This window comes from Monodelphis domestica, chromosome 2 (genome assembly GCF_027887165.1).
Source record: "Monodelphis domestica isolate mMonDom1 chromosome 2, mMonDom1.pri, whole genome shotgun sequence".
Taxonomy (NCBI): domain Eukaryota; kingdom Metazoa; phylum Chordata; class Mammalia; order Didelphimorphia; family Didelphidae; genus Monodelphis; species Monodelphis domestica.
In genome coordinates, this window is record NC_077228.1 from 299902159 (window position 1) to 299929263 (window position 27105).

Below are 27105 nucleotides of genomic sequence, written 5' to 3' on the forward strand. Positions count from 1 at the left end.
CCATTCATCCCACCAACTAGAATAAAGAGTCAGATAATGAAAAATTGAACATGGGCAAAAAATTAGAAAATGAGGGGATGCCCTCCAACTGGGGACTGGCTGAACAAATTGTAGTATATGTTGGTGATGAAATACTATTGTGTTCAAAGGAATAATAAAATGGAGGAATTCCATAGGAACTGGAACAACCTCCAGGAAGTGATGCAGAGTGAAAGGAGCAGAACCAGAACATTGTACACAGAGACTGATACACTGTGGCACAATTGAATATAATGGATTTCTCCATTAGTGGCAATGAAGTGATCCAGAACAATTCAAAGGGATTTACAAGAAAGAACACTATCCACATTCAGAGGAAGAACTGTGGGAGTAGAAACACAGAAGAAAAACAACTGCTTGATTACATGGGTCAATGGGGTTATGATTGGGGATGTAGACTCTAAATGATCACCCTAGTACAAACATCAACAACATGGAAATAGGTCTTGATCAAGGACACATGAGGGAAAAGGTAGGGGGAGGGGAGGGAAAGAATATGATTCTTGGAACCAGGGAAAAATGTTCTAAATTGACTAAATAAAATTTAAAAAAAACAGAAAAGAAAAAGAAAAATTGAGCATGAATAGAAGCTTCCTCTGAACTTTAGTGCTCAAAGGTTTCCTAGGTTCCCCACAATTGCCAGGGGCTTATGGACAAAAGCTTTTTAATATTGTCTCCTGAAAACTAGAAAAACTTTATTCCATTTCAATCCAACAGATTTTGTTTAATTATTTAACCCTTTCTTTCTGTCTTAATAATAGCTCTAAAACAGAAGGGGCAAGGAAATAAGCAAGCAGGATTAAATGACTTACTTAATCAGGGTCACAAAGCTAGGAAGTGTCTGAGTCCAGATCTGAAACCTGCCATTCTACCACTGACCTACCTAGGTGTCCCCTGTTTGCCCTGATCAATTCCCTAGTATTTCTATAAAATAGCCAGAACCCATTAATGTTTCAATCATTATAGAAACTGAAATACATTCTAAAAAGAACTGAAGGTGAGAAAAAGAAAAAAAAGGGGGGAGGGGAAAGGACAGGAAATACCACACATGACCCCAATTTGGTTTTCTCAGCAAAGATACAAGAGTGATTTGTCATTTCCTTCTCCAGCTCATTTTACAGATGAAGAAACTGAAGCTAACAGGATGTAAATGACTTGCCCAGGGCTCCACACCTCTGGTAGGTGTCTGAGGACAAATCTGAATTTGGGAAGATGAGTCTTCCTGATTCCAAGGCTAGTGCTCTATCCACTGTCCCACCTAGCAGCCCCCCACAAAAAGAAGCCCGCTGAATGGTAAATCAATGACTCAGTGACTCTAGAAAACCAAAATCCTATTCTTGAAAGCAAGGGATCAAGCAATGGAAAAATACAAAGTCTAAGCATATTATAAAGTTATAGGTTCACAGGATCCTAGATCTGAGGAAGGGACTTCAGAGACAAGAGAACATAAATCTAAAGCTCCAACTCCTTCATTGTAATAATGAGAGCACTGAGGTGCAGAGAGACTGTGAGTTACCCAAAATCACACAGGCAGTCAATTACTAGAGATGGTAGCTGAACTCCGGTCCTCTGACTCCAGAGTCAACACCAGGTATGCTGTCTCCACTAATGTATCAACCCGGCTCCCTATGAGGTGGGAGATAAAGACTAGAACAGGGAATAGAGAGGTTTCCATTTATACCCATAGCTGCCCCCCAACCCCCAGCGATGCCAAAGCTCACTTGATGGCTCGTTTCTCATTCTTCCGACGGAGATCATTCACGTTGACAATCAACCGATGTTGGTTATCACTAATCAGCTCTCGAACTTTGCTCTGATAAATTCCCTGGTCTTCCTGCAAGATAGCCAGAACCCTTTCTTCAGTCCAGCCAAAAGGATTATGTTTTAAAGCGCTTCTTAATTTAGAACATAAAACAACTCCTCTCTTCCTTTCTTGGAGAAATGGGTGAATTAAGGTAGAAAATAAAACATAACACTGTCAGATTTCACATGGTTTGATGGGGATATGATTGGCGATGTAGACTCTAAACAACCACTGTACTGCAAATATTAATAATATAGAAATAGATCTTGATCAATGAAACGTTTAAAACCCAGTGGAATTGCTTATTGGCTATGGGAGGAGGGAGGGTGGAGGAGAGGGAAAGAATATGAATCATGTAACCATGGAAAAATTTCCTAAATTAATTAATTAAATATATTTTTTAAAACAATAACATTGTCAGATTCAGTTTGCTGTAATGTTTAGTTCTAATAATATGGGTTAACAAGCTCTCCAGGGGGAAAAAAAATGTCCTCATGACATACTTTTTTTTTGGGGGGGGGGTCATTTATTTATTTTTAGATTTAAATTAATTTATTTAGTCAATTTAGAACACTATTCCTTGGTTACAAGAATCATATTATTTTCCACCCTTCCGGTAGCTGATGTGTAATTCCACTAGGTATTACATGTGTCCTTGATCAAAACCTATTTCCATGTTGTTGGTGTTTGCATTAGGATGTTCATTTAGAGTCTACCTCATGATATACTTTTAAGATTACTCTTGAAAATATTTTGTGTGATAATACATGTGTAACCCAGACTGAATTTCTTGTTAGCTCCGGGAGGGGGGAGGGAAGAAGGGAGGGAGACTTATGTGGAAATTTGTTATTAAAATAAAAAATTTGATAAAGAAAAAAAATTTTTAATTAAAAACAAATCACTCTTCTGCCTTTCCAATCTGAAACCCTTTCCTTATGACAAAATAAAAAAGATGGCAATATTTTGACAATGATCAATTGTGAAAGACTTGTCTTGGGGGCAGCTGGGTGGCTCAGTGAATTGAGAGCCAGGCCTAGAGGTGACGGGAGGTCCTAGGTTCAAATCTGGACTCATACACTTCCCAGCTGTGTGACCCTGGACACTCTTCTGCCTTAGAACCAATTCACAGTATTGATTCTAAGGTGGAAGGTAAGGGTTTTAACAACAACAACAAAAAAAGACTTGTCTTTTCTGATTGACAATGAAAGACCCAAGACAATTTCAAAGGTGAAAGATGTAAAATGTTATCCACATCCAGAGAGGACTAATGAACTCTGAATGCAAAATGAAACTCTTTTCTAGGGCCAGCTTTAATCATCATGTTATTACTGCTGGAGTAAATAGCGTTTCCCTGGTTCTGCTTTATTTCACTCTGGAACATCAACATTCCCATGTTTCCCATTTCTTCTTCCCATATTCTATTTCTTATAAAGTCACAATATTTTATTGCATTCACAATATCATAATTTATTTAGCCAGTCTCCACTTAATGGCTATTTTCTTTGTTTAAAATGCTTTGTTATCACAGAGCTATTAATAATTTTGGTATATGTGCCTTTCTTTCCATCACTGACCTCCTCAGCATATATACTCAATAGGAGGATCTCTAGGATATGAACATTCACAATCTGACCACATATAGTTCTATAAACACTGTATTAATAATGTACCAAGCTTGCCATAGCCTCTGCAACTTGAACTATTAGCATCTTCTGTCATCTTTGCCAATTTCCTGTGTGAGATGAAGCTTGACTTGCTTTCATTTTCATCTTTCTTGTTATTACTGATTTGAAACAAGGCTTCACAGGGTCCATTAATAGCTTGCAATTCTTCTAAGAACTGTTTGCTAACAATATTCTTTCATCATATCCAAAAGTAAATTACTCCTACTCTTATATACTTGTGTTCTTTGCATATTCTGGACTCTTACAGAGATAACTGATTGAAAGGCTTTCCCCAAAACCCACTGCTTTCCCTTTTATTGGAGATGCAATTAATCTTCTTTGTGAAAAGTTTTCATCTACTTTATGTTATGTGACAACCTGTACGCCCCTCTCATCTTAGTCACATCAATGAACTGTCATCCAAATTTTTTTATAGTATAACCTTTCATTCCCAGGTAGAACAATCATTTTTACCTTATTATTGTATTAGATGTTGATCTAAATTTAATTTCTGCCAAATTGCCTTGAAATTTTCTAAGCAAATCTTATCAAATAGTAATTCTTTGCCAATTAATTTATTTTTCAGAAATAGATCACTGTGTTAAGTTCAACTGTTTCTAGTGCTTTATCTAATTTGTTCTAATTTTCTCCTTTTCTAAGTATTTTAACCAGTACCAAATAGTTTCAATGACAACTGCTTTATAGTAAAGCTTAAGGTCTGAAAATAATATCCTTAATTCTTTTTTTCCTTCCACTTTTTCCCAGAAGATTCTAGATTTTTTGTTCCTCCAAATGATTTTTATTATTTTGCCTACCTTCATCAAGTACTCTCTTGGTAGTTGGTTTGACAAAGCATTTAAGTCTGCAAATTAATTTAAGTGGTATCATTTTTAATAACTGTTCAGACCTAACAAAGAATAATGAAAATCTCTAAAATTGTTTAAGCTTTTTACTTCTGTATATAGTGATGAAGAGTCTGGGTTTTCCCACTGTAAATGGTTTTAGTCATACTTTCATCATTTAAGTGGCTTTTCTAGACTTAGATCCATAAGATTTTTAGAATAAATATGCTACACTTTGTCAAAGACTTTTCCTTTATCTGCAATCTGTAGTTTGCAGTGGTTTTGTTTGTAATATGAACTTTTAATTGCTTTTCTAACTTTGAATCATCCTTGCATCAATAACGTAAATCTAAATTGATCATAATGATAACCTTTTTATACACTGTTATAGTTTTTGCTAAAATTTTACTTAAAATTATTATCAACAATCATTAGTGATGTTGGTTAATAGTTCTCATTACTTTATTCTCCTCTAGTTTAGGTCTTGAGACCTAGTTACCCTCTTAGGGGACTTCAGAAAAGTCCATCTTAATCTTCTGGAAAGGCAGTGCATATTTACACCCAACCTACTGAGAAATAAATCACAACCCACTGGGGAAAAAGTCTTAATGAACCAGCATTTATTAAACACATACATATAAGCTCGGTGCTGGTCGCTGGAGCTATCATCAGGTGGCAAACTAATTCACCTGACAGAAAAACTGTTTTTGTTTATATGGATTAAGTAGAGAAAATGGGGGTCAGTCAATGGCAGCCACTTCTCCCTCCACCCCGCCCCCCCAATGACAACAACAACAAAAACCCTAATAACCTCTCAAATACACCAACAACTCAGATCTATACTTCCTTTCTTACATCCAGTAGGTGATAGTCACAGCTGTCTAGACTAATAAATGCCACTTAGGGGTAAATTTCACCCCCTTTCACCGGTTTCATTCAGCACAACAATCATTAAGCATCTATTAAGTATTTAATGCTAGATACTAAGATAAAGGTTAAAGAGCGTGCTCCCAGTTCGTTACTTCCGCTATAAAAAAAGACCGTGGACACTCAAAACTTTTCCAAGGTTGGCTCCTCCTTTGCTCCCCACCCCCAAGCAAATAAGAATGGATAAAGTATTTTTGCACCCCAATACAATCTAATACAAGTGCAAAGGTTCAGCTCCAACCCATACAAATTCGATTAGCAACTTTTAACGAGTGAACCGGTTTAGGGCAGGATCCTAGGCGAATGCAAGAATGAAGCCGGTGAAACCTCCACGATCTGGAAACTTCCAACAAACTTCCCCACCTGTGTGGGTTCATGCTAACAGCCCAGACCCCGCTCCCATAAACCACGTGGGTCAAGAGCAAAGACAAAAAGCTAAGATCTCTTGCTCGCAGAGATAGACCCCTTCCTAGCACACAACTCTGCCAGTCCCCGCACCCCCAACTTCCATCTTGAGCCCCGGAGGAAGGCGGCTACTATCATCACCTCATCATCTAGGAAATCCAAGTAATCTCTCTGCGCCTCCCGCAGCTCAACATCGTCTATCACCGTGGTCGCGGCCATACTTCCAAGCTGCAGAATGGAGTCCTGTTCTTCGCTCCCCCAGGCCCTGACTCCTCCCCTGGCGCGAAAACTACTTCACTTTTCCCGCCACCAAAAGTAAGCGCTTAGAGGCAGCGGAAGCAGATTTCGATTCTGGTTGGCTGCGATTTACAAGGCCGGAAAAGTGTTTGCCCAATGGGAAGCTTCTTCCTGCCCTCGGCGTTTGGATACTCCTCCCGTGGCGGGAAACTGACTGATGTCGCTCTACTTCCTCCGCCCCTACTGCACACCCTTAAGTCAAAAGAACCGAACTGGCCAATCAAGAGGGCGGGATCGGTCGCTCCTCTCCTCGTGATTTTCAGTACCCGAGGGGTGGGGCTGCAAAGAAAATATCTTGCATGGCCGTCTGGGAATTGTAGTCCGTGTGATAGAAATTTAGCCGTCTGGACCGCTGGTGTTACCTGAGACGAGATGTTTTTTTCTGATTTCTAATAAACTGTTTCTCTTCTGGGAATATGCAAAAATGGTTGCTTGATCGTGTCCTCCAGTTTCATCTATAATTTATGTTCATTTTACGATTGGAAAAGTTATTCCCTCGTTAAATGCCTTCGTTTATAGGAGTTTGGGAGTGGTGTTTTATTACATTGGAATGGTAGGAGTGACATAAAAACGTAAAAGTTTATGGTTGGGTTTGTTTTGTTTTGTTTTGTTTTGTTTTGTTTTGTTTTGTTTTGTTTTGTTTTGTTTTGTTTTGTTTTGTTTTTGGACATAGACACGACCTGAAGCTGAGCTCCTACCGGCAGAGCTTGTTGCTAAATTTTCACTGTATAACTTGGAAATCAGCAAATGCTCCAAATCAGAATTTGATTTATTGTTGTATTTATTAGATTTAAGAAAATGATGGCGAAAATGTTAATATTGCCAACTTAACTTAAAAATGTGTAGTGTGTACTACATTTTCCAATGCACTCCTGTTTCACTTGAGATTTCATAGATCGGGGGAATTTTTTTCACTGATGATTCGGCAACATTTCTGTAATTTGCACTCTTAGAGATTTATTTTAATATATTTATTTTATTTATTTATTTTAAAATTTTATTTAAATCACTGAGATTTGAAGTAATCTGCCTACATCGTCAATGCAAAGAAAATATCTTTTCACATTTATCAAGCAGCTTTTTTCTATGGTGTCTAGAATATAGTGTTAGATTTGGAGAAAGAAAGGTGGGCTTCAAATTCTGCCTCTGACACTTAGGAGCTAAGCGATCCGAGTCAAATCACACCCTCTCTAAGCCTCAGTTTCCTTCTCTGTAAAATAGAGTTTGGACTAAATGGTCTTTATTGTACCTTACAGTTTTTACAGTCTTTACAATCCCTTGCAGAAGCACTAGGTGGCGCATTGGACAGTCAGGTAAAATCTGATGTCAAATCCTCACCCAGATCCCACAGTATCTGTGTGACCTTGGACAAATCACTTAAGTTCTGACTGCCACAGTTTCATAATTTATAAAATGAGAGTAAGAATAGCACCTACATCCCAGGGTTGTTGTGAGGATCAAATGAAATAATATTTGCACAGTCCTTTGTAAATCTTTAAAGCACTACGTAAATACAAATTATTATTATTACTACATCTATGATTTCAAAGTTTTTAATAAGCAAAAATAAATTCTGGAAATCACAGAACAAAAAAAAAATATTCCATGAAGCATCTAGTGGTGTGAAGATCTAATACCATGTTATGGACAGCTAAGTGGCACAGTGGATAGAGTGCTGGGCTGGGAGTTAAGAAGACTCATCTTCCTGAGTGAAAATCTGACCTCAGACTCTTAGTAGCTGTATGACCTTCAGCAAGTCATTTAACTCTTTTTCAGTTTCCTCATGTGTCAAATAAGCTAGAGAAGGAAATGGCAAACCACCCTAGTATTACTGCCAAAAATAAATAAATGAATAAATGAAATCAGTTCACAAAGAGTTGGGCACAACTGAAACAACTATATTAGGCACTATATAAATGTTAGCTATTACTATGATGCAAGCTGATGTTTTGTATACCTGGATATACTATGTATGCTTAATTAATATGTACTCTACTGCCTTCTTGCTATCCTGTCCCTAAAATATCTTTTTCCTTCAGAGTTCAAATAGGAAGGATACCAGTTAAACCCTTGATCTACTCACTACCTGTTCCTTCCTAACTAACCTATTTCTAAGAATAATTTCCTCTTCTCAAAGTTTGATAGCTATGTAACCTGTGACTCAAAGGCTATTTGCATAAAACCTTTCTAAAAGGCTTTTGAGGGTTGATAGTATCTATTGTACCTCACTGGATTGTTCAAAGGATCCTGTGACCTAATGTCTGTGAAATATGTAAAAACCTGGATCTATGCATGCATATTTAAGGTATTGATTAGCTTCAAGACTATAGTTTGAAAGCCTGTAATTTGATCAGTTTGATTTTTACATTTTCAATCTGAAGAACAAAAACAAATTCATGAATCATTCTTATACAAGGTAATGAATGAATGAATGAAAAAGAATCAGTAAATGGTTACTATATGCCAGGAACTGGTCTAAGCACTAGGAATACAAATATAAAGAGAGAAATTGCTCCTGATCTCAAGGATCTGGGTAGATGTTCTTAACGGAAGGTCCACAAACCTCTAATAAGGCAGGTGTTCTTAACCTGAAATCCACAAACCCCTGTGTGATCTATGAGTAAATTTCAGGGGATATGAGAATTTGGATGGGAAAAATATATATCTTTCTTTCAATATAATTGGTTTCCTTTGCAGTCCTATCTATTTGAAAATATTCTTAGATGAGATCAATCTAATTTTTGATTATATTAAATTGAAAAGTTTCTGTACAAAACCAATGTAACCAAAATTAGAAGGGAAGCAACAAATTGGGGAAAAAATTTTACAACAAAAATCTCTGACAAAGGTCTCATTTCTCAAATTTATAAGGAACTAAGTCAATTGTAGCCTAAATCAAGCCATTCCCTAATTGATAAATGTACAAGGGACATGAATAAGCAGTTTTCAGATAAAGAAATCAAAACTATCAATAAGCACATGAAAAAATGTTCTAAATCTCTCATAATGAGAAAAATGCAAATCAAAACAACTCTGAGGTACCACCTCACACCTAGCAAGTTGGCCAATATGACAACAAAGGAACATAATAAAGGTTGGTGAAGATGTGGCAAAATCAAGACACTAATGCATTGCTGATAGAGCTGTAAATTAATCCAGCCATTCTGGAAGGCAATTTGGAATTATGCACAAATTATTTAAAAGAATGCCTACCCTTTGATCCAGCCATACCACTGGGGTTTGTACCCCCAAAGAGATAATAAGGGAAAAGACTTGTACAAGAATATTCATAGCTGGTGGCAAAAAATTGGAAAATGATGGGTGTCCCTCAATTGGGGAATGGCTGAACAAATTGTGGTATATAATGGTGCTGTAAGGATTGATGATCTAGAGGCTTTCCATATGAACTGGGAGAACCTCAATGAACTGATACAGAGTGAAATGAGCAGAATCAGGAGAACACTGTACACAGAATGTAAAAACATCATGGAACAATCCAATGTAATGGACTTTGCTACTAGTAGCAATGCAAGGAGCCAAGACATCCTGAAGGATTTATGCTATCCACATTGAGAGAAAGAACTATGGGAGTAGAAATGCAAAAGCAAAACATATGACATCACTTATCACATGTCTATATGGTATGTGATTTGGGGTTTAGGTTTTTTAAAAAATCACTTTATAGCAAAAATGAATAATATAGAAATAGGTATCAAGTGACAACATTTGTACAACCCGGTGGAATTGCATGTCGGTTCTGGGAGTGTGGAGGGAATAGGGGAGGGAAAGAAAATGAATCATGGAAACATGGGAAAATATTCTAATAAATAAATAAATAAATAATTTTTAAAGAGAGAAGAGATCAATAGACATCACCAATCTGCCAAAGGAGTCTATGATACAAAAAAAAAGGTTAGAAACACCTGAAATAGGATAAAACAATACATATAGGGAATGGTGGCCAACAGATATTTTGTGTCAGGAGAGTGGTCTCAGGGATAGTGAATTGATCTGTAGGGCAACTAACCACCTAACTAACAAAGCAATGCTGCTGTTGTTGCTTGCTTCTGCTGGGGCTTCATGTAGTCATATTTATAGATCACTTAGTTTTACAAATATTCTCTTATATTCACAATTATCCTCATTTTACAGATGAGGAAACTGAGGCTAACAAGTGGATTTGATTTACTATTGTATAATTGTAATTTTGTTATTGGATATTAATTTTAATCTTACACTATTGATTCAATTACTATATCCAGAGAAAGTGGGGGGTGTTAAGGGTAAAATTTAGGGTTGAGACTGAATATATTATTTAGTGGTCGCCAGGGATTTAAATTCTAAATCCCAATGAAATACTCAAGTCAGAATTTTATGGTATTTTATTTACAATAGAAGGAAGAAATTAAGAAGACGGAGAAGAGGGAAAAGAGTAAAGATCTACTCTGACTGAGCCAGGGGGAGTTCAGAGGCCTGTCAGCCAAGGGGCCTTCCCAGAAGATTAAATCTAACTCGACTTCCAGCTAGGAGGCCTCCTCTAAGATGAGGGACTTCCTTGGAAGCTGGAACCTACAGAAAGGTCAAGGGAAAGGAAAGTCAGTCTTATCACTCACCACGTGGTCCCTTCAAGGAAGCAGTCTGAGGTCCCATGCACCACCATGTCAAGCTCCACTGCCCAATGTGGATGAGAAAATTGGGAAAAGTCTACAGCAGAGCCAAAGGAACAAGATCTGCAGATTGGTCAATCAAGGAAAGCATTCTGAAATGGAATGGTGACTGGCAAATATGGTTGAAGAAAGGAACATCCAAGCTGAGAGAGGGGGTCTCTTGCCTTTGAGATAATAAGGAGTAAGGACTGATAGATGCTGCTCTCACTGATTTCTCCCTATAAGACTCAAGTAACTAAAATCCTCAACCTTGCTAGTCATCTTCCCAATTCAAGACTCTATTCCACTATCTTTCAATTTAGGAATATTTTAGGATTAGGGAAACCCAAACTTTCTCCCCCTTCAACTTCCCTGCCTTTCCCCTTCTCCTAAATAAACCCCCTTATTTAAACTAATCAAAGAGAGAGTTATCTGTCTGATATACCAAGATACTCGCTCAGAGCTGATTTCAGTGTCACCAACTGAAGAACCAACTGATGGGGGAAGAGAGGGGAAAAGGAGAGAGAGGAGGTTGGCTGATCTGATTTTTCAATCATCAATGCCATTGCACTTTACTTCATCTACAAATGGGCCCTTACCTCTTATTACAAACAACTCAGAGGCAAGCAAATAATCTGTCAGAGGTAGGGATGCTCCCAGATATCTGAAAACCATGTCTGCATACTCGTTAAAATCAATTTAAATTATTAGACAAATAAGTTCTCCAAAACTTGTATACAGGTTGAAACCAATGTGATGGAGTCCATCCATTAGCATATATGTGACAATTAGCAAAGGCATAAAAGGAACAAAATGCTGTTTATGGACTTTTACAAAGATATTCTTCAGTACACTCATAGGGGAGGTACAAATTAAGACAATGTAACAGAAAATTTCAATTTTGATAACTCATGAAGTAGTTAGCATTAAATTACATACATCTTGTATTTAGAACTGTGTTACAGAGACTTCTTCATTCTGGGGAGGGGAACTAACTAAAACAGTTAACATCAATAAGGCAATTAGGTCTGAAAAGGCTTAAAATTCACCTCCAGATCCTTTAAGGTTCCTTCCCCTCCCAAGTACCATCAGTCATCCAAATTCCTGTGTCCACATCTCTGGGGTCCCCCATACTGAGGGAAGTTCCCACACTGAGTACAGATGTTTGGGTGTGAGTTCTGATTTCCTTCATTCAAATAACTATTCCTCCTATCATTATTCCTGAAATTTCTATTCCTATTTTCCTGATTTCTCTCCTTACAATACATAATTACATGATCCACTTTTCCACAAAAATAACATGTTAGTGGTTGTTTTGTGGATTCTTGTAAGGGAGCTATGATCTCTCCTTGTTTTACCTTTCCAACTGTTTCAGTTAATTCTTTTATTTCCTTCCTCAATGTCTCTACTAAAGTAGCATTCTCTTTATCCTTCTCATCCTGTTTAGAAGTCATTTCCTTTATTTCCTTCCTTAATGCTTCCACTAAATCAGTATTCTCCTCCTTTTCCTAAAGTCCTTCAATAGCATAAACTGCCTCTCTTTTTAAGTCTTCAAGGTCCATAATATGTCAGTTTACACAGCTAGTCATAAAATAATTCCTAACTACCTTACAACTGTTTTTCACAAATTGTATTCTGATTTGTCTAAGGTCCCGTTCCCTATCAAGATCAAGCTCAAAATATCTTCTGCTCAGCTCAATGAGTCTATCCATAAACTGGAAGTGATTTTCACTGTCTTCTTGCTTAAGATTTTCAAATTTAGTCCATGTACCAGGCCTATCAGAACAGGCTTTCGTAGCTTTTAGCAATGCATTTCTAGCTTGGCATAGTTGTAAGTAATCTTGCTCTAAATTTGGGTCTCATTTTGGATCTTCCATTGGCCAATGAGTTGTTGCCTCTCCCTGGCCTGATTAACAAGAGAATGAATCTTATTCCTTTCCCTTTCTGTTAGCAAGGCCTGGATCAAATCTTCCACATCAACCAATGTGGGGTTATATGTATGGAAAATATTCTCAACCCTAGTTATTAACAAGATAGGCTCAGTTTCAAATGAGGGAAATTTTTCTTTGAATCTCTTGATGTCCTGTGGAGAAAAAGAGTATGATTTCTAATGTTTACTAAATCTCCACATCTATTATATGTAGGGACATCTCTTAGAGGGAAAAGACCTTTATTTGAATCATCTGTGGAAATTGCTGCTTGACCTGTATTCTGGAGTTTAATGGAGTGGGTTGCAGTGAGGCTAGTAGGGTAAGGGGGTGGGATGGTGGAATGGAGCTGGTCAGGAGGCGGGAAGGCAGGGTGAAAAGATTGGAGGTAGGGCTGGGAAAGGTGGGAAAGGAATAGGGGAGAGGCTGGGAGCAGGGCAGAGAGGAGTGGGGGTGGGACCTGATACAGGGGGGAGAGGAGTAGGATGGGTAAGGTGTAGAGGAGTAGTAAAAGGATTGAAGTAGGGATGGTACAGTTGAGGATGTGAGAGATGGGTGGGCCCTGGGTAGTGGGATATTAAGGGAGGGTAGAGAGGTAGATTCGGGGAGAAGGGTAAGGTCTGACAGGGAGAGGAGCTGAGAGGTTCAAGTTCTGGTTTGGGTCAGTATGAGGAAAAACCTCTTCACAGGCCAGGTGGGATGATAGAGTGTGTTTCTTGCTAGATTTCACTGAAGGAGTTAAGTTAGAATGGTTTGGTTCCAAAGAAAGAATGGTTTCCTCACTGGAGGGGATGGTCAATTTTTCAACATAATATGCCCACAAGAACCAGTATTTATAATCTTTGGAATCTTTGTTTTTAATGGCTAACTTCAAATCTTTTAAGATCTTGAAGCCAAAAGAGTCATATTTTGGCCAGGTAAAAGATATGTCTATCCATGCCTTACAAAACTTTCTAGCTTCTTTCTTCATCATCCAATTCTCCTTAGGTATATTGGGATCAGCCGAAGAATTAAGAAATTTATACAGGGGCAAATCAGGAGGAATATTTCCTGATTTCCCTTTATTTGTTGAAATATTTCCCATATTGTCTAGTCTGTGTGTCTTAGTCTGCCTATTTAAGCTAATTTGAGTACTGCTAAATGGTCAGCTTAAACAATTAAAAGTCCCTAAAACATAAAAAAAAAATGGAGACACAAAGTTCTTCAATATTATTGTGGAAGGCAAAAAGAGGAGGTTTAAAACAAAAGGCTAATGTAAGGAAACAGTAATTGTTGCACAGCAATAGTATCAACAATGCATGCATATTAAGTGTAATAATGGTTATTAATAATTAATAACATCATGCATTCATTATAATTATTGATGGTGCTATTAATAATTAATGATATGTATTTATAATAATTGTTATTAATAATCAATAACAATAAACAACTATAAACAACAAATATCAATCATCAATAATAACCATTAGTAATTAATAATAATGACTACTAACAATTATTGAAAATTAATCATTATTTTTATTGATAATATTATTAATACTATTGTGTTCTAAAATTATTCCTTAATATTGCTTGTAATTAATTTGATTTAATGTTGGCTTTGTTCAATTTTTGAAATTTTATTTTAATTTTAAATTCAATATTATTAATATTTCCTATTAACAATCCTTTTATTTAAATGTATTCAATTTAATAGCATTATTTTAGAACACTAGTAGCAGTAACAAAGGAATTCTTTTTATTTTCCTGCAGTTTTAATTATCAACAGTAGGTGGCGTTATAAATGCGTGTAGAGTGGAAGGTACTTGAGGGCAGGCCTATAAATTTCATTTTTGAGTGAGCACCTTTTGTGTTGTGCCTCTGCTTGGCTAACACATTGTCACATGGAATGTGAACTGTGAAATTAAGTTTTCTTTCATTACTTTTGTTTCTCTTTATGTTTGTAATAGGATATTTGATTTTCTTTTTTCCTAACTTTGGTGATACTTGAAGTACATGATATCAGTATTAATGTTTTTTTGCCTTGAAGAATACAGTTTACAGTATAAGTTTACAGTATCTATTAGCCCTAGTAATATGCATACCCCAAAGCTTTAGACTATGGAAACCTGCCATTTATTGATGAAATGTTATGGGACTTTGTTCAATGATCATGTCTGATTCCAAGAGAAGGGAACAAAAGAGCCAATATACAGTTCCAAGTAGCACGAGGTCAAAACAGACCAGATCCAATCCAGGGAGGTTTGTTGAACTTCTATGCCAATACTAAAGGACTTGAACCTAGTGTGTGGCACTTGACATATGTTAAGTTTGTAAAAAATAGACTCGAATAAAGGACTACAATCCCCATGAGCCTTTGCTTCACTTCCCCAGAATGCCTTGTAATCTCACCTGGGCCAAGGTATTTAAGCTGATTCAAAGGCTTTTAAAGGGCTCTGGGTTCTTTTTGGACTTCCGTTTTGGAGCAGGCGGTCTCTTGCATGATGTGAGGTTATTTTGTCTAGGCCTCTAGCCTAGGCACATGTTTCTTACTTGTATATTTTTTAATCTTTAACCTTTAATAAACCTCTAAAAAATATAATACTCCTTGCAGAGAGAAACTAATTTCTACCTGCCTCAGTCTCCCCATCTCCCCTAAATTTTAACTGTTACAAGTTGCAGGACTCCCTTGAACCACACTCCATGTGCAATACTCTGAATCAAGTACCTCAGGTTGCCTATCATCCTGGCTCCCCCTATCTCTGACAGTGATAGTAAAATTAGACCAGGGAATGATTTTTCCCATTTGCTGAAACTTAGTCCTTTCTCTCTTATAGTTTGGCGATTTTCTGTAGTCCTGGCTGCAAATGGGTAAAGTGCTATATTGCTGCTGTTGTCCTACAAGCTTGTGGGATATAAGTCACTTTAATTGGTCCTTGCTGTGATTCAAGAACCTGTTAAAGGTTTAGTTTTTACTCAGAATTTTATACATGTTAGATTTTTGTTTTATTTTTTATCATTTTTGTATTTATTATTTTTATACAGAACTTAATTTTTACTCTTTTATTTGGGATTTTTTGGGTGGTTTTTTGTTTTGTTTTGTTTTTCTTTTGACAATTGTTTCATATACCTCATAACTCAGTCATGTATCCTGGTGTGATTCTGGTGTTGGTCAACACCCTACTCAGGGGGGGATTGTGTAATTATCCTAAAATTCAAGATTTAAAATTTTTAGAGAAATTTCAGAAAAAAAAAACAAAACTTGCCAACATCCTGAATCAAGAAAGCGGATCTTTTTGGAGAAGGTACTGAAAAGATGCCTGAAGAAGCCACACACTGCATCAAAGATCCAGAATGAACTTTGGGATATAATAAACTGAATTGAAGGGGGTTGAACATACTTATTCTGAATGTAAACTCTTATGACAAAGAGGACTGCCCCCTAATTGGTATTTTGTCAATATGTCTATCAATCAGTTTTTGTATTTTACTCTCATCTCTAACTATTGTAACTTCCTCTTAAAAATGCAATATTGTATGTACTTTTAGCTAGAAGGTATTTAGAGTTATAAGATAGTTATATTTAAATAATCCACTGGGGAGACAGATCTCCCAAAGGATCACAGGGGGATTGTATCAAGGATTGTATCCCTCCCCTTCCTGAGTAGCTTGACCTGTCCATCACACATTCCTGATATAACACAGTTGCACCAGGTGTCCCTGTATGTGTTGTATGTCAATAAAATTCAAGGCTTTGGGCTTGAGAGGAGGGAGAAGCGAGAAGAGAACGAAGAGGGAAGAAGTCAGGAACAGAGTAGGCAGGTGAGAGGGAAGGAGAAAGAGATTTGGAGGCTAGGGACCATGTGCTCAGTTATTTAAAGGAATAATTGTCTACCCTTTCTAATAAACTTTATAAAATATATATTTGGGTAGGAATATTATTTCAATTCTTTCAAATCTGTTCTCAGACATTGTTTCTACCTTCACAGCCTATCTCAAATATGTCCTCTTCTCTCCATTCACTTGGCTAGAACAATTAAAAAATTGCCTTTTTGTTGATCCCCCAATCTCAATTTGTTCTGCATTTCTATCATCTTCCATGCAGCTGCCAAAGTGATTTTCCTAAAGCATGGGACTGGCTGTGTCCTGTCCCTGGAGGATAATTTCCAGCAATCCTCTCTGGGATCAAATAAAAAATCTTGTCTGGCATTTAAAGCCTCTCCTTACATGTGGCCCCTTCTTCCCTTTCCAGTCCTCTTCCATTTTACTCTATCTACATATTCCTATGATCCAGTTGTTACACTGCCCTTCTCAATTCACTTTGGCTGTTTCCTGTGCCTAGAATGCTCTGTCTTTGGTCACCTTTGACTTTCTTTAAGATTCAGCTCAAGAGAAGACTACAAGATTTAGTGGATTAAGAGCCAGGCTTAGAGATGAGAGGTCCTGGGTTCACTTCCCAATTGTATGACCCTGAGCAAGTCACTTAACCCCCATTTCCTAGATCTTACTGCTCTTCTGCCTTGGAATCAATATGCAGTATTATATATTAAAAAAAAAAAAGATTCAACTCAAATCCAGCCATCTATAAGAGTTCTTTTCTGGCAAGATTTGAACCCTGATTTTAGGGTCCCAATTCCAAGACTCTTTCTGCTAGTTCTACAGAGTCCTTAGTCTGCAGAGGTCCTTTGTAGACCCTATGAGGCTTATTCATTTACTTAGCCCAAAAAATTATAGGTGCTTAAGAAATACTTGTTGAATTGACATGAATATCAAGATTCATCCTAGATTTATTTATCACTCATCATTAAATTCATCATGGGATTTAAAGTGATAAGTGAACTTAGAGATCATATAGTTTAACTCTCCCACCTTGATGAGATGAGAAAACTGAGTTCTGGAAAAGGAAAGTGACTAGCCCAATTTCACATAGGTAACACAAATTAAATCAAGGCTTCTGATTCTATCATTAATGTCCAGACATGTCTGACTCTTCATGACCCCATTTGGGGCTTCCTAGACAAAGATACTAGAGTAGTTTGTCATTTACTTCTCTAGGTCATTTTTACAGATGAGGAAACTGAGGCAAACAGGGTTAACTGACTTGCCCAAGTTCACACAGCTAATAATAATAATAACAACAACAACAACAACTAAATTAATATAGTGTTTTGTTGCTGTTGTTTATCAGTGTCCAGGACTCTTCATAACCTCATTTGTGATTTTCTTGGCAAAGATTTGCTATTTTCTTCTTTAGCTTATTTTATAGAAGAGGAAACGGGAGCAAACAGGGTAAAGTGACTTGCCTTGTATCACACAGTTAAGAACTATCTTGTTTTGAAGGGGATTTTTAAAATCAAAGTGTAAGACTCAATATCTAGAGAATATGAACCCTGGCTATGCCTTCCCTTCCTCCCATATCCCCTCAACTCTACTATCAACCTCCTTAAACACCCCCATCAGGGTTGTGGAGGTGCCCTCTCCATCTCCTTGAGAAGACTTTTCATAGATGGCCAAAAGTGCCATGGGCATGGGGTGTCGGGCTCTGTAGCAGGTCACCCAATGGCTCAAGGCTTCCCTCTCTCCCCTACTTCAGTCAAGAGGTCAGTCACATAATTCAGGTCATTCTGAACCTATCCTCTGCTGCCAGTGCAAGTCTGATGGTTCAGGCTGAGGACTAAAGCAAAATGAGACACTAGTAAGCCAGAAAACCTTTAACAAAAGAAAATTTATTCAACAATAGAATGGGAGATAGTCAAGAGTATTGATTCAGTGTTGGTTCATTGGACACCAATTCCCTTGCTTCCATTTTTGTTATAATGGTAGCCTGGTCAAGAAGAGTGCAAGATGGTGGTAAGCCTCTCTATATCAAGGAGCCCTGATTTTTCTTAACTTGAGTTTTTATATCTTAGGTGACCAGGAAACAAATGCCAACTGCTTGTGTCTTAATGCCCTGGACTATGTAAGTCTTAAAGATGGTCTAATTACTTTATTTTCTATTTTTTAACCCTTACCTTCTGTCTTAGTATCAATACTATATATGGATTCCAAGGCAGAAGAACAATAAAGGCTAGGCAACAGGGGTGAAGTGACTTGCCCAGGGTCACACAGCTAGGAAGTATCTGAGGCCAGATTTGAACCCAATTTCCTATCTCCAGACCTGGTTCTCTATCCTCTGAGCCACTTAGCTATCCACAAAAGCATCAACTTTCCTTGATTTCCTTGATTTATCATGAGGAACAAATGATGTAATAATTGTAAAGCTCTTGGAAAAATCCCTGGCATATTAGTAAAAGCTATTCAATATTAGCCAAAAACTAAGTGACTAGCCCATGGTCACACAGCCAGTGGGGCTGGATCTGAGTTTGTCTTCCGGATTCCAGGCCCAGGGTTCTATTGCCTCTGACCAGCTAGGAGCCCCTCGTCATTGGGAGCCTTGAGCAAAGGCAGGACATGAATCCTTACTCACAGGGACAAGACTGGCTGCACAGGAGCTCCTCTATTCCAAAAGACCAGAAGGTTCCCACAATCATCCCTGTTAACATCTGAAATCTGGTGAAAGGTAAAATCTTGACATTTAGCTCAAATGTCTGTCCAGGATTATTCAGAATGGTTTAAAAAAGAAGTCCATTTTATTAAGGTGGTTTTTGTTGTTGTTTTTCTTAAAAAACAAAAATCTAAACCAGAGGGAAAACTCCCTAGTTTGTATCTATTTCATCTGGTGCAGAAGTTGAGAGTGTGCTTGGGGATCAGGCTAGAATATTAATGTTCACGAGTGTGCCTCTGCGCCATCTGTCTCAGGTCTGAATCCATGCCTCCAGGGCTGAATGTCAGAGACAGAAATGCCAGGAGGCAGCTGGGGAAAGGCAGGTTTTGGGGGAGCTTCCTAGTCGTCTTCACTGCCCACGGAGCATTTGGAAGCATAGATGCTAAGAGAGAGGCTTGGGACACAGGATGGGAGGAAAGCTCTAGAACTCAGCTTTTCTTGTATAGGATATATAATGTCCCCACGCCCCAACCCAACTCCATACCATCGCCTTTCGACCTTATACTGCATGTGGGTCTGAATCTAGTATCAGCACAAACACAGAATTTTATCACATTTCTTTGGAATGAGAGACAAGTGATATTTGGATATGAGAGTGTAATAGATAAGAATCCTGGATCTAGAGTTCAGGAAGACTTGAGTTCAAATCCGGCTTCAGACCCTTACTACCTGAGGTACTCTGGGCAAGTCTTTGAACCATTTGCCTCCATTTTCTCATCTATAAAATGATCCAGCAAAGCACTCGAGTATGTTTGCCAAGAAAACCTCACGTGGAGGTCACAAAGAGTCAGACCTGCCTGAAAGAACTGAACAAAAACTTGGATGTGGTGTTCCTTTGAACCCTTTCATCCCCAGAGCTTCTTTTCTCACCCCACTCTACCCCTAGCCCTTGGTGCCTGCCTCACCTGATCCATTATTTTAGGCAAGCCCCAAACTCACTTCCCATATCCTGCCCCTCTTGTTGACTTCTGACTGGCCACCAAGGCTCTTTCAAACCCTCTTCTCTACCCCCCAATCACCCTTCAATTTTGGAATCAAATCAATTCTTCCATCCCTCTGGGAAAGGATTCTCAAAGGATTCAGCTATGGTCCATCCCAACATCCTTGTGAATTTCAGCACCAAAGTGCTCCTTCCAGGCTACGAGCCTCTCCTCTGTTGAGACATAATTGTGAGATAATGTATTTGTGAGTGCTTATAAATTCTAAAAGAACACCCAAGTAAGTTGCTATTGGACCCATAGATGGTCCTACCAAACACTTAAATGCTTTTATAATCATTTTAAACCATAAAGGGCTAGAGGACCCAGCCTGCAACATTAAATGCTTATCTATTTTCCCCAGTATTTTACTGCCTTTTTTTATGTGGCATGAAAACAACAACAAAAAAAGTCTTTGATCAGATACTGACTTCAAATGGAACACTTTCTTGGCTTTTGTCCATCTTAGGTCTTTCTGGGCTGGTAGCAGAAAGAATCACACAGGGTAGGAGCATTTATGAATAGCCACATTACTTTCTGCCAAGTTTCAAAGCCATCTTGTTCATTTAAAATGAAAGAGACCTCCAAAATAATAAAAGAATAACTGGGGCTGGGGGCCTGGGAGGAGCAGCTAAGTGGCTCAGAGGATAGAGAGCCAGGCCTAGAGACAGGAGATGCTTGGTTCAAATCTAAACTCAGACATGCTATAGCTATGTGACCTTGGGCAAGTCACTTAACCTTGTTTGCCTAGCCCTTGCTTCACCTTCTGTCCTAGAATTGTTACTAAGTCAGAAAATAAGGGAGAAGGAAGGAAGGAAGGAAGGAAGGAAGGAAGGAAGAAAGAAAGAAGAGAAAGAAAGAAAGAAAGAAAGAAAGAAAGAAAGAAAGAAAGAAAAGAAAGAAAGAAAGAAAGAAAAGAAAGGAAAGAAAGAAAGAAAGAAAGAAAGAAAGAAAGAAAGAAAGGAAGGAAGGAAGGAAAGGAAGGAAGGAAGGAAGGAAGGAAGGAAGGAAGAAAGGAAGGAAGGAAGGAAGGAGGAAGAAGGGAAGGGAAGGAAGGAAGGAAAGGAAGGGAAGGAAGGAAGGAAAAAAGGAAAGGAAGGAAGGAAGGAAGGAAGGAAGGAAGGAAGGGAAGGAAGGAAGGAAGGAAGGAAGAAAGAATGGAAGAAAGGAGGAAGGAAGGAAAGGAAGGAAGGAAGGAAGGAAGGAAGGAAGGAAGGAAGGAAGGAAGGAAGGAAGGAAGAAAGAAAGGAAGGAAGGAAGAAAGAAAAAAAGAAAGAAAGAAAGGAAGAAAGGAAGGAAGGAAGGAAGGAAGGAAGGAAGGAAGGAAGAAAGAAAGAAAGAAAGAAAGAAAGAAAGAAAGAAAGAAAGAAAGAAAGAAAGAAAGAAAGAAAGAAGAAAGAAAGAAAGAAAGAAAGAAAGAAAGAAAGAAAGAAAGAAAGAAAGAAAGAAAGAAAGAAAGAAAGAAGGAAGGAAGGAAGGAAGGAAGGAAGGAAGGAAGGAAGGAAGGAAGGAAGGAAGGAAGGAAGGAAGGAAGGAAACAGGGAAGAAGGAAGGATAACTGGGCATCTAGCTAGCTGGTGAAATTAATATAAATATATTATAACATATCATATTATAAAGTGATAAGTACTTAAGGAATTTTCACAGAATATGTATGAAGATATATTTATAGTGCTTTATATTCCCCAAAGCCCTTTTATGTACTTTATATTAACCACAACATATAGCTGTTCTTTTAGAAATTAAAAACACAAATATATCATCTCACAATATACTTTTAACAACTGTAATTAGAACTAGTATTGTCCCCATTTTATAGATGAGGAAACCAGGCTAAAGACTTGTTCAGAGTATAATCATATAACTAGTAAGTGTCAAGAGTCAGAATTTGAACTGTTTGGTTTTTTTAACTCTTATTTTCTGCCCTGGAATCAATATTAAGAAAGGCAGAAGAGTGGAAAGGGCTAGGCAACTGGGGTTAAGTGACTTGCCCAGGCCCACAGAGCTATGAACCTCGTTTTTTTGGTTTTTTTTTAACTACATGATTGCTACCTCCTAATGATTAGATTATGGTATTGACAGGAAAGTGGCAGCTGTGAAAGTGAAGTTAATGTGATTTTGGATAAAACATTTAACCTCCTTGTACTTCAGTATCACCACCCGTAATATGTGTGAAGCAAGACTCTGAACTTCCTTTTCCAATTCTCATTCACACTAGCAGATTCCCAGAACAAGTTCTGCTGCAATTCCTCTCAGAAGTACTCCTGAAGGGTTGAGAGTAGCTTTCTAATGCTTTCAGCTTGAGCCCCCATCCCTAGTGTGTTCTCTCTCCAGTATCAACCACCAATTACAGTTACTATTGCCCTTATAGCATTGATTTTTGTTGTGCATTCATTTCAGTTGGGTCTGATTCTTGGTGACTTCTTGTGGTTTTTGTTTTGTTTTGTTTTTGCAAAAATACTTTCTCTAGCTTATATTACAGATGATGAAACTGAGACCAATAAGATTAAATGACTTACCCAGGGTCACACAACTATTAAGTGTCTGAGGCCAGATGTGAACTCAGGAAGTCTTCCTGACTTCATGCCTGGTGCTCTCACCACTGTGCCTCTTCCATGCTCATATCATTGATACCTTCCAGTGATTACCACTATACAAGTAAAGTCAATCAGCTTTCACAAAGGTCTATTTACCGAGAAGACATTTTTTAATTAAATTTTTTGTTTGCAGTTTTTTAGAAGACTTACTAAAAGTAGAAGTACAAACCATTCCTGCATTCGTTTTACAGCGTTATTTTAAGATGGGTTGGAGAGGATTCTCATGGTGCTTTCTAGCTTCCCTGCTTCTATGCCGCCATTTTCAAACCATTTCCCTGAAGTGGGAGGGATGGGAGGTTGTGGTGGACTCTCCCTTCTAGCTTTTCAATCCCTAGAGACAGCAGGCTCAAACTTAGAGTGTTTGCTCCAAAACATTATCCCACCAAGTTCACTTCCAAGTACAATAGCAGAGCCAACGAATGAGCTGATGTCATTCCCACATACATAACCACGGAATGAGCTGATGTCACCTTCTCTTGGCTGTTTTCAATCCACTTCTCTGCTGGGTCAAGCTGCTCTGTCCCTTGCTCCTCGCTGGGCACCATGGTCTGCAAAATCTGGCACAAACTTCCATCCCTGGGCTTTGGGAGGCTCACTCTTCTACATTTTTCAAACTCCCAGGGTCCATTCCATACTCCTTCACCCAAGGGAAGAAAGAATGGACACCATCAGGACACAGGCAGCAGCACGCCCAAGGACTCATGCCTCTGGGCTTCATGTTGACCTGAGTGGGGGGAAATGCTGCTGGTCCTAACTTAGAATGGTCTTTGCCTCTTCATCTTAATGTGACCAGGCAAGGAGGAGGGAAGCATTCCTGCAGGGGAGTGCTAAGTCCAATCATTCCAGTCATTCCACGTCATCAGGGACTCCCAGAAACAAGGTGGACAGATGTGGTTCAACAGCAGGCAGAGCACACTGTCCATGCTTTCTCCCATTGTCTAGCCTCAGAAATAGCCACCATCCCTTTCTCAAATCCAAAGTATGGTGGTAGCTGATCTCTGCTCTCTTTCAAAGAATGCAAGCTGCTCGAGGGAAATAATTGTTTTCTACTTGGATTTTATGTCCCCCAGACCTACCACTCAGCTATGCACCTTACTTACTCCAGTAAATTGAATATAGCAGATGGCAACTTTTGCCCGCCCACCTTGTGTGATTCTTGTCCTTATTCTCCTATAAGTTTGTCCCAGGGGTCTACCCAAGGTTCTGAGGGCCTTCTCACATTCTCTTAATATGGAAAGGATACCAATGTCCTCACTCTATGGGTCTGACCCATCTTTTCAATCAGATATTTCTTTGATGATATTCTTTATAAGATTACTCTATTACAAAAATGAATAATATGGAAATAGGTGATGAAAAAAAGTTTCATCATTTATTTCCCAAAGGCAATCTAGTACAATTTCTTCCTTCTCTTGTTTCCTGGCCCAAGACTACTACTGTCCATGTACAATAATAGATTCTAGAAGATATATCCAATAATATATCATTACTTGGACAAGATGAATTTCCCCACTATTTAGTGTTTTCTCTGTGAATAGTTAGACAAAATATTTTCATACCCTTAGAGCTGCAAGGGACCCTAAGGTTCATTTAGCCCAAGGCACTCATTTAAAATATAAGGATCCCCACTTTATAGCAAAAATGAACAATATAGAAATAGGTATCAAAGTGATAACATTTGTACAACCCAGTGGAATTGCTTGTTGATTCTTCAAGGGGGGAGGGAAGAGGGGAAGGAAAGAAAATGAATCATAAACATAGAAAAATATTTTAAAATAAAAAATTTTTTAAATAAATAAAAAAAGAAGATAAAAAATAAAGCTTGTATGTCACATCAAAAAAATAAAATACAAGGATCCCAATGCCCAAACTGGTGAGTGATTTAACCAAGGTCACATGTATAGTAAGCAGAACTCTGTTTACCCAGGTTCTCTCCAAATCCATATACCACACTTGACTGATTCTCATTTAGGAAGTTCAATAGTTGGGGACTTGAAACAATTAGCACAACAAAAGCACCTGGAGGCTCTTACCATCTACAAGGTATTGTTTGACCTGGACCCTCTTTCCCTTCTTCATGGCAGCTCTGAACATTTTTGCTGAACATATATGTCCTGTTTTGTGCTTCACTTTATTTAAATAATTAAAGGGTCATCAAACAAGGACCTCCACTGTTTATCTTTGAAAGAATCTTATATAATTTTGACACATAAATGAGAGATGTCTTATTGGAGTGGCTTATTCTAATGAATGACATCCTTTTTATATCATCAAAAAACACTAAGAAGTGGTACCTTGGATTCTCTACATCTTTCCATCAATGTGTGATGGCAAAAGAGGTGGTTTTCTGTGGTTTACTATGGTTTACTCACTTGCAAAAGTCTTCAAGAAGTCCCTATCTAATAACCTCATCAAGAATGTCCATCATGAACTAGAGGAATTCCATGTGAACTACAAAGACCTCCAGGAAGTGATGCAGAGTGAAAGGAGCAGACCAGGAGAACAGAGTTCACAGAAATTGATGCACTGTGGCACAATCGAATGTAATAGACTTCTCTACTAGCAGAAATGCAATGACCCAGGACAGTCCAGAGGAACTTGTGAGAAAGAATGCCGTCCACATCCAGAGAAAGAACTGTGGGAGTAGAAATGCAGAAGAAAAACATATGATTGATCATATTGTTCGATGGGGATGTGATTGGGGTTTGGGCATGAAAAGATCACTCTATTACAAATATGAATAATATAGAAATAGATTTTGAACAATGATACATGTATAACCCAGGGGAATTGCTTGTTAGCTCAGGAGGAGGGAGGGAAGAGGGGTGGGAAAAATCATGAATCATGTAAACATGGAAAAATATTCTAGATAAGTAAATTTTTTAAAATTTCTATCATGCATTTATAGATTATTTTCATTAAAATTTTATAAAAATGGCAAAGTAGGCCATGTGTCACTAATTAATATTCTTTCAGTCACTAGATTTTGTTTGGGCTTTTTGGAAAGGGTTTCCCCCACACACACATCTTTAGTAGTTTCCCCTCTTTTATATATATTGAAAATCAATCCCTCAATACTATCAAAATGATGTCATCTTCAACATGTAGCTTTATATATATTATATGTATATACATATAATATATATAAAGTATAGGTATCCCTTCCACATTGCAATTTTCCCCATCATGATTTCAATACATTGAGGGTCAGTACAATACATTAAATGGAAATTTGGTTCGGGGAGAGATTTGTAGAAGCCATAAGAGACACACAAAGGCTAACAGGTAACAGAAACAAAGTTTAGAAACTCAGAAATGCATAAAATATATGTATTTTATATCAATATATTTTGTCTTTTAATGCCATAAATATACACAATTTCTTTTTGAAAGTTAAATAAAAAGTAAAAGTTTGCAGAAAAGTACACAATGACAGACATACAGAGGCTAGAAATGTAGAGATATCCTGGAAAGCTTGGTAACTCATAAATGCATATAAAGTACATTTAAAAAAAAAATTCAACCTTCTCTGGTACAAAGGGAGAGCCAAAATATTTTATGCAGATTTTCAAGGTCTTGGGGGCACCATACCCCTAACCCCCCATGACGTGAAAGAGATACCTATATATACTTTAAGTGCCTATCCAATCCAATCTGTACCAGTCCAACTGTTCTTTCCATCTTTGTGTTTGTGTTCTTCAAAACCATTCCTTCCACCTCAAGTCATCTATGACTATGATGTTACAACCCAAATGTGGTGGCTCCATTCATTTTGATAATGACCCATTTTGATAATTAAAAAGTCTGTTATGAAGAAATGTATACTTTTTAACATCTTTTATATACTTCTTGTCCTTCCAATCTTATTCTTAAATGTTTCCTAGGTGACTGTCTCACTCCAAGCTTTCTCTGAGGCTTTTGCATTCTCTTTTCACTCCTATGTGATTCCCAGATCACTGATGGGGGCTCTGAAGCCTCATTTCCACTCCTTTGCCCTTTTGTGCTCTAAGTGGGACTCTCAACTTTGCTTGTGGGCTGGATTTCAAGCCTTGTGATGTCTATTTATAGGCCTAGAATGTGGGCATGTGCAACATGGTCCGTTTGAGGATTATTGTGGTCTGCAAGTATTTTGGAAAGGCCCTTTAGGAGGACCACAAGGGTCCTAGAATAATCCTCTATTTGTTCTTTGGTGGTCCTGGTGGAGAATCATAGCCAGAAGACAGTGAGAAGAGTCACAACTGTGTGTGGTCACTCCCCACCTAATTCTGTCTCGTTCTTCTTACCCTTCTCCGCAGCTGTAAATCCTCCATTCCAGAAGCAATCTCTCCCACACCAGCCTTATATTTATTTCCAAAGGCCAATCCTGCTCTTCAATCCTGTGCTTAGTAGGGAGAAGTAAACTGGCGCTTAAAGCTGGGGGTGGCACTTTCTTAGCTCAGAGACCAGTCTGGCC

At 38.0% G+C, this 27105-nt stretch overlaps 1 protein-coding gene across 1 annotated transcript in view; it reads right to left on the minus strand.

The window, feature by feature from the left end:
- MCM3 (minichromosome maintenance complex component 3) overlaps positions 1–6129 on the minus strand; it is a 33211-nt gene extending 27082 nt beyond the window's left edge. Inside the window, exons 1-2 of the mRNA XM_001363989.4 lie at positions 5823–6129; positions 1761–1873 (exon numbers count right to left, since the gene is read on the minus strand). Of these exons, the coding sequence (XP_001364026.2) occupies positions 1761–1873; positions 5823–5900 (191 nt within the window). The 5' untranslated portion in view covers positions 5901–6129. The remainder of the gene's footprint in view (positions 1–1760; positions 1874–5822) is intronic.
- Between the last annotated feature and the right edge of the window lie 20976 nt (positions 6130–27105).